The 12500-nt window shown below is 47.4% G+C and overlaps 1 protein-coding gene across 1 annotated transcript in view; it reads left to right on the top strand.

Annotated features, from left to right (window-relative positions):
- fgd (faciogenital dysplasia) overlaps positions 1 to 12500 on the top strand; it is a gene marked incomplete at both ends in the record, with an annotated part of 25297 nt that overhangs the window by 1556 nt on the left and 11241 nt on the right. Inside the window, 4 exons of the mRNA XM_080534254.1 lie at positions 1039 to 1240; positions 2203 to 2857; positions 9284 to 9373; positions 11406 to 11542. Coding sequence (XP_080390380.1) covers positions 1039 to 1240; positions 2203 to 2857; positions 9284 to 9373; positions 11406 to 11542 — 1084 coding nt within the window. The remainder of the gene's footprint in view (positions 1 to 1038; positions 1241 to 2202; positions 2858 to 9283; positions 9374 to 11405; positions 11543 to 12500) is intronic.

Genomic DNA, 12500 nt, shown 5'->3' with positions numbered 1-12500 from the left:
AAAGAGAGAGAGAGAGAGGGAGGCAGAGAGAGAGAGAGAAAGAGAGAGAGAGAGAGGGAGGCAGAGAGAGAGGGAGAGAAAGCGAGAGAGCGAGAAAGAAGGAGGAAGGAAGCTGACAAAAGCTCACATACTGTAGCGAGAGAGCTTAGACAGAGACACCTTCTTACAAGATTCAACCCTCGTGAGACCCAACACAACAGAGCACAAACACTGCTGCCAATAGCAGATGTAGAGAGAGACAGTCCACTCTGCAGGAGCCATGTTCTAAGAAACATGTACCGTAACACACAGAAACATGTACCGTAACACACAGAAACATGTACCGTAACACGCAGAAACATGTACCGTAACACACAGAAACATGTACCGTAACACACAGAAACATGTACCGTAACACACAGAAACATGTACCGTGACACACAGAAACATGTACCGTAACACACAGAAACATGTACCGTAACACACAGAAACAGTGTTTTTGGCAGCGCTTAACGTGGGCGGCTGTTTGTGCAGTGTGTGTGTTTCTGGACTGCTCTCGTCCTGTCTCTCTGTCATTTGCGTGTCTGGGTGTTTTTTCTTCTTTTTTTTTTATCTCGCTTTTGAAACCACAATGACTTACACACACACACACACACACTCACACACACACACACACACTCACACACAAACACGCACTCATCACAGCATCCTGTTCTGAAACCAGGAAGTTGTCAGTGCCCCTGAAGCCTCATAACCTCTCTTGTGCTCCGCGCCTCTCTCTCTCTCCGTTCGGTTGGATCTGCTCTGGGAGTTAAGTGGTTTTATGAGTTGTGTGTTTTTGTTCCTGTGGTTTTTGCGAGGAGCAGAGCAGCAGCCTTGGGCAAGGACATGGAGGCTTTCTCTCTCGGGACTCGCCGGGTATCTTGAAACAGTTGCCCTGGATACGACGGTGACCTGACCTACTCTCTCCCTTTCTCTCTCTCTCGCTCTCTCGCTCTTTCTCTCTCTCATTCCTACTCCCTTCCATCCCTTTCCTCCCCTCTTTTCCTGCACCTGCAGTTCCCCCTAAGCCCCCCCACCTGCTGGCACTCGGACAGGACAAGAAGCCTAAGAGGATCCCTCCGGCCCCCTCCAGACCACTGCCGGCCCCCCCACCTCCGCCCAGACCCAAGCCAGGCCAGACCCCCCCTGGCGTGGGCACACAGCCACAGAGAGAGGCCCAGAGCGTGGGGCTGCTCATCGAGAGGTTTGAGAACTCCAGGTATGGTGCTGTGTGGCAGGTCCACTCGCTTTAATACTTCATCTGATTAGTGCTGGCATGGTTTTTAGTAACGGGTTTAGGTGTGTGTGTGATTGTGTGTGTGTGATTGTGTGTGTGTGTGTGTGTGTGTGTGTGTGAGTGTGAGTGTGAGTGTGAGTGTGAGTGTGAGTGTGAGTGTGAGTGTGAGTGTGAGTGTGAGTGTGAGTGTGATTGCGAGTGCGAGTGCGAGTGTGTGTGTGTGTGTGTGTGAGTGTGAGTGTGATTGCGAGTGCGAGTGCGAGTGTGAGTGATTGTGAGTGATTGTGTGTGTGTGTGTGTGTGTGAGAGTGTGAGTGTGAGTGTGTGTGAGTGTGAGTGTGAGTGCGAGTGTGAGTGATTGTGTGTGTGTGTGTGTGTGTGTGCGCATGTGTGTGTGTACTGTATGTAATTATTTGAAAAGTAGAGTTATGACAGGTGCTCAATGCTCATGCTTCATTAAGTCATGTAATTGTGTAATTACATCACAGCAGACAGGGTTTGTAATGTTTGTGCGTTTGTGAGTGTGTGTGATATTGACACTCGCTGCTGTTCATTTCAACACACGCTTCACACTTCCCTCTGTGGGAGTTGGGGTCTGGTTGTGTGGTATGGTGTGAGAGCCCATCTTACTGAAGTAACACGTCAGAAAGAAAATGATGCAAGTTCTTGTTTTCATCGCATAACATAACAACAACTATCATAATAATAATAATATATGCCATTTAGCTGACGATTTTTCCAAAGCGACTTACATTGCAGTGAGTGCATACATTTTTCTGGATATCTGGTCTCCACCATGTATACAGTACTAGTCTTCATTGTTTCCCCATATCATGTATCCACCAATGTTTCATTTTATTCCACCCAAATGACCATCTGACCAGCAGAAAACCACAGAAAATCACTCAAGTCACGTCTTGACGTGTGTTTGTCTTCTCCTCCAGGGTTCCCATCCTTGGCGTCCCTCTGAAGAACCAGCTCCACCTGTGCCTGAGTATGGACCCCGCGTCGGAGACCACGCCCCCCCGCGGCCCTGACCCCGTAGCTTCGGCGAGAGCAAAGGACTCTGGGGAATCCTCGCCCGCGGACAGACTTGCACTTAGCGCCTCTGAACGGACCGACGAGGCGGCGGAGGTGACGGAACTCTCCGGCCTGGCCTCGCTACGCATCAACGGCTCCGACGACGTCGCCCTTGACGACTGCACGGACGACGACATCGCCCGCCACGGCGTCGGTTGCCTCGACGACGCGGAGCGGGAGGAGGAGGGAGGGGAGGAAGGCTCCTCCCGGGACCTCCAGGACAATGCAGACTCGCACTGCTGCTCCTCGGAGCAGAACGGGAACGGGAAGATTCCCAACAGGGACAGCGGCATCGACAGCCCGTCCTGCGCGGTGGAGGGGGAGGTGTTCCCCAACGAGGACGCCATCGACGAGGAGGAGCGCTACGACAGCGTCACGGAGACGGAGAGCGCGTCCTGCTGCGTCACCCTGGGCAACAAGCGCGACTCGACGCAGGACGAGGACAGCGACCTGGACGACGGGAGCAGCGGAGAGACAGACGGAGGGGACAAGACAGACACACACACAGAGGCCCACAGGGTGAGTCCACACACACACACACACACACACACACACACACACACACAGAGGCCCTCAGGGTGAGTCCACACACACACACACACACTTACCTCACACTACCTCACTCTTTTAACCCTACTCCAACACAGACACACACACACACACAGACACACACACACTACCTCACACTGGGGTGGCTGTGGCGCAGGAGGTAGAGCCGGCGTCTAATGTTGGCCAGATCGGCGGTTCGAACCCTGGCTGGCCACATGTCGAGGTGTCCTTGGGCACGAAACTAAACCCCAAATTGCTCCCAATGAGCACGCCGGTGCCTTCCATGGTAGCTTGTCACCATTGGTGTGTGAATGTGTGTGTGAATGGGTGAATGAGAGGCCATTGAAAAGCACTTTGGAATAAGGTGCTATATAAGTCAGTCCATTGACACTATCTCACTCCACAACAGACACACACACACTGCCTCACACACACACACACACACACACTACCTCACTATATAAACCTCACTCCAAAACAGACACACACACACTACCTCACACTATCTCACTCAACTATATGAAGCTCCCTCCAGAACAGACACACACACACACACACACACACACACACACACACACACACACACACTGCATTTGCATTTGTCATAGATTTAAGGAAGTCAAACAGTCACAATTTCTTAAAACTGATACATACCTTGAGCTGTGTACATTTGGTGAAAGCTGAGCTGAAAGAGAGGATTCTGATCACTTTCTCATGTCCACCTGTGTGTGTGTATTCTTATTTTGTCTCTCTGGGAATCTAAAAGACACACACACACACACACACACACACACACACACACACACACAGTTTCAGCACCCGAGAGTGTGTGTGTGTGGTGGTCACAAGTGGCTGGTCCGTATCTAAAAGTGGATATGCTTGTGAGCTAAAGTACAGACGAAGAACCGCTCCGGGGCTGTAACAGGAGCTTGTGACGGGTGCGAGAGGAGAGGGCTGACAGACAGAAAGACAGACAGACAGAAGCCTTCTCTCAGCTCAGCTACTGTTTCCCCTGACTTCTGTCCTTGACTGTAACCATCGATCTGGTGTGGAAGTGATACTGACCCCCCCCCCCCCCTTCTAACAGCGAACCTCAGAGCACCACCAGGAAACACATGAGCTGCTGCCCACCTGTCCCTCGTCACAGAAACATCAAAAGAGACCGAAAAAAAGAGAGAACGAGAAAGGGAGGAGAGAGATAAAGAAAGAAAGGGAGTCAGTGGGAAAAGGAAGCGAGTCAGCGAGATACTGAGTAAAGAAAATGAGTAGTTGGTGAGATACAGAAATAAGCGAGAGGCAGCTGAAACTGGGCGGCTGCAACTCAGGGTAGTGTTTTAGTTGTCCTGTTGTCACGCGGGCTGGCACAGCACGGTCATCGTGTGTGTCAGCAGCAGTGTTTTTGTACCCTCAGCATTGTCATGGGGTAAGGCTGACACGCCCTGTCCCTACAGTACAGTACCAAAACTCACTGGCAGACACACACACACACACGCACACGCACACACACACACAAACTCCCAGACACAAACGTACACACACCAAAACTCCATTCAAATCCACTCATATACGCACACGCACACACACAGACACTCACACACACACACGCGCACACACCCACACACACACACACGCACGCACACACACGCACACACACACACACACACACACACACACATCGTACACGCCCTGAAGTGATAGGTCACACCCAAGGGATCTCCGGTTCCCTATGTTTCCTGATCTCAGTATTGCTGCCCAGAGGAAAGGTGTGAGTGTGAGTGTGTGTGTGTGTGTGTGTGTGTGTGTGTGTGTGTGTGTGTGTGTGTGTGTGTGTGTGTGTGCGTGTGCGTGTGCGTGTGCGTGTGCGTGTGCGTGTGCGTGTGCGTGAGCGTGTGCGTGTGCGTGTGGGTGTGTGTGTGGGTGTGTATCGTGTCTACAGTATTTGTATTGTGTCTGTGTGTTTTTTGTTCAACACAAAGCGTTGTCACTCCTCTGACACGACAGATGACTTGTTGATGCTGTTTTTTAATGACAGGGTTGTCACTTGTCACAGAGGAAGTGGTTTTTTGAGCGACGCACGTTGCAAGAGAGGAAAAGAGAGAACATGTCCTCTCTGTGTGTCTGTAGTATCCTCTTTACTGATGAGGTATTTTTACCTAGAGACCAGTGTGTGCTGTTTTCTTTATGGGTTTGTGAACAAATCTTTACTGTGAACATGTTTCACAGTTCTTCCCATTTCACATGTATGTCTGTGTCTGTCTGCGTCTCTGTGTGTGTCAGTGTCTGTCTGTGTCTCTGTCTTTCTGTGTCTGTCTGCGTCTCTGTCTGCGTCTCTGTCTGTGTCTATGTCTATGTCTGTGTCTCTGTCTGTGTCTGTGTCTGTGTCTGTGTCTCTGTCTCTGTCTGTGTCTCTGTCTGTGTCTGTGTCTGTGTCTATGTCTGTGTCTATGTCTGTGTCTCTGTCTGTGTCTCTATCTATGTCTGTGTCTCCGCGTATGTCTGGGTCTCTGTCTCTGTCTGTGTCTGTGTCTGTGTCTATGTCTCTGTCTGTGTCTCTGTCTGTGTCTGTGTCTCTGTCTGTGTCTGTGTCTGTCTGTGTCTGTGTCTGTGTCCCTGTCTGTGTCTCTGTCTGTGTCTCTGTCTGTGTCTGTGTCTTGGTCCTCTGTGTGTCAGTTGGTAGAGCATGGAGCTAACAACGCTTAGGCTGGGGGGTTCAATTCCCACTGGGACCATACAGTCATGTGAAAGAATTAGGACACCCCATGAAATATTTAGTTATTTTTTTAACAAATATGGACATATCCATTATATGATACATACGTACATATGATCTTCTTTCAAACAATATATAGATAAAGGTGATGTAATTGAACCAAAAACAATGAAAGTGTAACTTTGTTATCATTTATTAAATAACATGAACAAAAAATGAACAAAGATGCCAATTCCTACTGCGGAAAAAGTTAGGACACTCTATGCCCTAATAGGTATTGCCCCTTTGGCTGAAATAACCTCAATAAGACGTTTCCTACAAATGTCTACCAGTCTCTGACATCGACTAAGAGAACGTTCTTCCCACTCCTCCAAGCATCATTTTTTCAGCTGTGTGTTATTTGAGGGGTGTCTTACATGCACAGCCCGTTTCAAATAATATTTACTTTATTTGTATAGCACTTTACATCAAAGTGCTTTACAATAGGTAAGCAACAGTTTAAAACAATTTAAAACAACTATTTCAATTTAAAAACACACAAAATTTCGCAGCACAAATACACAGCCTATATAGACAACAGAAAACAGGTGGGTCTTTAACTTAGTTTTGAACACTTTCACTGATTCTGCCTGTCTGATGTCCAATGGAAGACGGTTCCAGAGAGTTGGTGCACGGAAAGAAAACGCACGCTCACCGATTGTCTTTTTTCTGACTCTAGGAACAATCAGCAGGGCAGAGCCTTGTGAGCGCAGGGCCCTTGAGGGCACATATGGGTCGAGAAGGTCCTTTAAATAGGAAGGCGCAGTGCCATTTATAGCTTTAAATCACCCCACAGCATCTCAATAGGATTAATATCCAGGCTTTGACTTGGCCATTCCAGAACTCTCCATTTCATTCTTTTGAGACATTCCTTGTTAGAGTTACTGGAATGTTTCGGGTCATTGTCATGTTGCATGGTCCACATCCGCATCAGTTTCCATTTCTGGACAGATGGTCTCACATTTTCCTCAAGCACCCTCTGATACAATAAAGAATTCATAGTGGGATTATATGATGGTGAGCTGGCCAGGCCCTGCTGCAGGAAAGCATCCCCAAACCATGACATTTCCACCCCCATGCTTCACAGTTGGTATGAGGTTTGTGTGCTCAAATGCTGACTTTGGTTTGCGCCAAACATGTCTTCCGTTACTCTGCCCAAATAATTAAACTTTGGATTCATCTGTCCAAAGCACATTGTTCCAGAAGTAGATGCATGTACTTTGACATCAACTGTGGCAAGAGCTACGTATAGGTCCCGTGATGACATTTTAGGATTGTTGGAGGCAGACTTGTGGTCTGCTCTTGGCCTGAACTTGCTAGGACGGCTTTGCCTGGTCATGTTGGCAGTTGTTTTAAATGTTCTCCACTTGTAAATTATTCTCCGGACAGTGGAATGACTGTTTCTAATTGTTTGGAGATCTTTCTAAATCCCTTCCCAGACTCATACACGTCTAAATTACAACCTTCTTTCTGAAGGCCCCAGAGAGCTCTTTTGATCTTGCTGTGGTGATACTACTCAGTTACTCACTAACAATCAAGAGCAAACCAAACGACACAATGTTGACACGATGTTGAGTTTGGCCCAGTTTCACAGGCAGGAAGTGAGATGCCCAGAAGTACAGGACATCCCCATTTAAGATCCTTCACAGAGGTTTAACAGCCTCCTCCAAATCCTCTCTAACGATGTTCTAGTCATTTGCACCTGATATGGTGCACTTGATTCTAATTTCAGGCAATTGAAGTAGTAATAAATGTCCTAACTTTTTCCCCACAAGAAAATTGCATACATTTCTAATAATTACATTTTACACAATAATTTTCTAAAGGATTTTTTTTTCTGTTTTATTTGTTTAGCCTCCATCTCTCAATGAAGGTCAAATGTCCATTTGTTTAAATATGTTTAAAAAGACGGTTTTCATGGGGTGTCGAACTCACTGTAATGTAAGTCGCTTTGGATAAAAGCTTCAGATAAAGGGCAGATAAATTGAATCCGTGTGTTACTGTCTGTGTCTGGACCAGCTGTTACACAACAGAAAAAAAGCAGGTCCACCTCTGTGAGTCTGTGCTCTATCACTGTCAGTCCAGGAATGTATCTTCCAAAAGGACAATAGCCAAGAGAAGCGTGCAGAGATGACATATCTAGTGTCTGGACTCATGTGTGTCTTATTTTTTACCATGAGAACAAGTGTCTGTTATGAATTATTTTCACCACATCAACCACCATAGCACCAGTGCTCCATACTACTACACCGTTGAACTGCTGAGTCATGGGGATCACATTGAGCAGAGCAGAAGAACAGAACCTGTGGCTGACTGACTGGTGAATGTAGCAATATTGCACTGACACAATGTTGAGTTTGGCCCCGTTTCACAGCCAGGAAGTGAGATGCCCAGAAGTACAGGACATCCCCATTTAAGACCTGAGACATCTTCTGCCCCTCAGCACTACGTCTCCTAAAGACACCCGCTTTCCCCTCTACTGTGTCCCTAAGAACTTCTATTGCCCCCCTTGTACTGTTTCTCTGTTTCTCCAGTGTAAAAAAAAAAAAAAAAAGTTTTAGAAGAAGGTGATAGGAGAAGGTTTTTCCTTCTATCAATGGCCCCGGGCCTGAGCTAGATTACTCTTCCTGCTACGAATGGTGGACTGATGATTCACATGCTTAGTATTCAAATGTATTGATTGTATGTCGCTTTGGAATAAGGCGTCTGCTAAATGCCAAAAATGTAAAAATGTAAAGATCCTTCACATCATCGCTTCATGATACGCTTCATGCTACCTCAGGGCTATACTCTATATACGCTATTTCTATTTATTATACTACTCTATTGTCTCTTGTCTTATTATAGTTGTTGTTTTTAGAACTATTGAGATTTTTCTCTTGTTCCTGCAATGTCAAGGCCTAAGGATTTTACTCTCTTATACTTGTATAATGGGATGTAATAATCAACTTGATTCTGATTCTCATTCTGATCTACAGTACTAGTGAGGTGTGATTGACTGGGTCTTGATGTGTTAGGCTTGGCCAAATTTGGCCATATTGAATTGGATTATTTTGCCCAATATTGAATGAACCCCAACTTAGAAGTGTGTTTTTTGTGAGGTCTGCTTTGGACACATTTGTTGTTTTGTTTTAGAGATATTACTTCTCAAAACATAGTCACAGAGGCACATGTGAAATGTTACATTACATTTACACTTTTGGCATTTATCAGACGCCTTTAGGCTTTATCCAAAGTGACTTACAACAAATACATTTTGTCTAAGTAAGAATCATCTATCCATCAGTCATCGTAACAAAAGGTAATCTATGCTATGACCATTGGCAGTTACAACGCTAGAAGAGGAAGAATTACTTTTAGTTTATTTTTTTGCCATGCGAAAATAATTCTGGTATAGTTTATTTTATTATACTGTCCTATCAATGTTACATCCTGTTACGTAATGTCGTAGAGCTGCTCTGCCTCTGGCATTTCGTTTGTACTCTGTGCAAAGGTTGAATCGAATATAATCTAATCTACTTGTATTCAATGACATGACCGAGACTTGTCTTGATACGTTCGAGGTGCAGTAGAGTCAGTCTGCTTCTGGCGTGGTGTGGTGTGTGTCTACTAGAGCTGACGGTGTGTGTGTGTGCTTTCTCCCTCAGTGCTCAGAGTCTCAGAAGCTCCTGAACATCGCCCGAGAGCTTCTCCAAACTGAGGAGGCCTACGTTAAGAGACTCCACCTCCTCGACCAGGTGACTTCATGCACACAGACCCACACACACACACGCACGCACACTCACGCACACACATACACACACACACACACAGACCCACCCACACGCATACACACACACACACACACACAGACCCACCCACACGCATACACACACACACACACAGACCCACCCACACACACACACACACACACACACACAGACACAGACCCTCACACACACACACACACACACACACACACACACCACACACACACACACGCAACCCTCTTGCCCTTGTTGATAGTGTGTGTGGGTGGGTGTGTGTTTTGGTGCCTCTGGCCCAAATACTGGTCTCTGGTGTGTGTGTGCCAGTGGAGTTAGTCATTGTGATCAGGGCTAAGCTGGATTAAAACTGGCCCAGTGATCCACTGAACACTGGCACTTCCGCTAAAGACTGGATTAATCAAGAGTGTGTGTGTGTGTGTGTGTGTGTGTGTGTGTGTGTGTGTGTGTGTGTGTGTCTTTGTGTGTGTGTGTGTGTGTGTGTGTGTGTGTGTGTGTGTACAGTCAGTCAGTCATTGTGTTCCGCCCTGAGCTCCACTGTGTAAAGCCCGGATGAATGACATCTCTGTCCCTCCCTAACGACTGAGATCTGGGCTGATGATCAGGACACACTCCGTGGTCTCCCCTCTCCCTCACCCCTCTCTGCCTCTCCTGTCTAACCCAGTCTTCTCCTCCTCCTCCTCCTCCTCCTCCTCCTCCCCTGTTCTGTCCTCTCCTCCTCCTCCTGTCTACCACCCCACGCTGCCTCTCCTCTCTAACCCAATCTTCTCCTCCTCCTCCCCTGTCCCTTCCTCCTCCTCCTCTCTAACCCAATCTTCTTCTCCTCCTCCTCCTCCTCCTCCTCCTCCTCCTCCCCTGTTCTGTCTCCTACTACTCCTCCTCCTCCTGTCTACCACCCCACTGCACTCTCCGGTGCCTACTTTTGGGTTATCTGTTGTGGGACAGACACAGACAGTACGGAGGCCGGTGGAGGTCGAATTCGGAGGACAGGCTCATCGTAATGCACGGAACGGAATGAGGAACGGAGAGGCTCGTTGTAATGCCTAGAATGGAAAAATTCCTCATTCCATTCCGTTCATGACAATGAGCCCATCCTCCGATTTCTACCTCCCCCAGCCTCCCCCGGATACGGTACAGTGACTCTGTCATAATAGAGAGCTGCTTTATTTGTTGCTGAGGGCACAGCGACCTCAGAGCCGCTTCCTGTTTTTGTCACGTCTCCCCCACACACAGTGGCACGGTTGCCATAGAAACGCTGGGGTTGCACAGGTCACAAGCGAGCGGTTGGGGTGACTGACAAGGAGGTCAAAGGTGACAGAACTGATGGGTTGGGCACAGCCAAAGCTCTGTTGCATGCACTGTCCCAACAGTTGGCCTTAGAATGATGGAAATGTTTGGTTAAAGTGCTTTGTGGTTATGTCCACCAAGCTTTAAACTCTTGCAAGTCATGCTAATTCTACAGTATAATACCCAGCTCAAATGTCTATTCATCTTCCTCCTATATAACACATTTACATTTATATTTACATTTTGGGCATTTAGCAGCCTTTATCCAAAGCGAGTTCCAACAAATACCTTTGTCTAAATAAGTGAATCATCTATTCACCGGTCATAGCAGGAAAAACTAAGCTCGGGCCAGGAGCCATTGGCAGTCGTAGCGTTCCTTTTCTTTTTTTTTACACTGTGTCATCCAAGAATACTGTTGAAATGAGCCAAGGTTTCTATGTTAAAAGCCCAGATACATCAGCTCTTATATTCTAATGTTTCTTCTTTTTTTTAAGTCGTTTTTTCTGAGTTTATCATATTTGTCTTTTTATTGTGATAGAGACAGTAGAGATTTGACAGGAAGGATGGGTTAGAGAGACAGAAGGGATGACATGCAGGATATGTCCGCGGCCGGAATCGAACCGGGAACCCTGCGGTTACGTGGTCAACGCTTAGTCCGCTACGCCACCTAAGAATATTCTAATATTTCTGACCCTGTTGTCTTCTATTGTCTCTCCAGGTATTTTGCACTAAGCTCACAGAAGCTGGAATCCCGCAGGACGTCATCACTGGGATCTTCTCCAACATCTCCTCCATCTACTGCTTCCACGACAAGTTCCTGCTCCCAGAACTGAAGACTCGCATCACCGGAGAGTGGTGAGGAACACACATGAGAACACCGTACCAGATTAGCGTTTAGCTCTGAACAAGTCCATGGGACTAAAGTGGAAATCCTTTAGACGATAGTGCTGCAGCTACCTTTTTGGGACAAACACCACCAAATATGTGGCGTGGTGGGATTGGCTTTAGAGTCTAATTGTGACTTTGTGGTGGTCAGTCAGTGAGTTGGTGTGTGTGTGCGCGTGCGTGTGTGCCTGCGTGCTCACACGCGCGTGTGTGTGTGTGTTGGCCGCAGTATTCTGACAGCTGGGTTGCAGTGGGGGTGTAGGGGGTGTGGGGGGGGGGGTTGTTGCCGGGCCGTTGTGGGGGGGGGGGGGGGGGGGGGGGGGGTTGGTGTGTGTGTGCCAGGGTGGTAGAATGGAGGCATTCTCTGCCTGTCTTCATCTGCTGGGAGGACATTTACCACCAGTGTGTGTGTGCCAGCGTTAGCCTTTGTAGATGGCTGAGTCTCCAGGGAGCTCATAGGCTGACGGATTACACCTGTCGCATTACACCACCCTTAGACACGCACTTAACTTAATTTTTGCTGAGTCAAAATGATACACAATATGGCCAAAAGTATGTGGAGAACAATTATCGTCTGGGGCTGTTTTCATAGTTTGGGCTAGGCCCCTTCGTTCCAGTGAAGGGAAATCATAATGCTACAGCATACAATGTTCTAGAGAATTGTATGCTATGCTTCCAACTTTGAGGCAACAGTTTGGGGAAGGCCCTTTCCAGTTTCAGCATGACAATGCCCCCACTGCGAACCAGTCCTTCTCGCCCAACATCAGTGCCCGACCTCATTAATACTCTTGTGGCTGAATGGGAGCAAATCCCTACAACCATGTTCTAAAATCGAGTAGAAAGTCTTCCCTGAAGAGTGGAAGCTGTTATAGCAGCAAAGGTGGGACCAACTCCATATTAATGCCCATGGTTTTGGAATGAGAAGTTC

Source organism: Nansenia antarctica (genome assembly GCF_963989245.1).
Source record: "Nansenia antarctica genome assembly, chromosome: 6".
Lineage (NCBI taxonomy): Eukaryota > Metazoa > Chordata > Actinopteri > Argentiniformes > Microstomatidae > Nansenia > Nansenia antarctica.
This window is presented reverse-complemented; position numbering and strand designations above follow the sequence as displayed.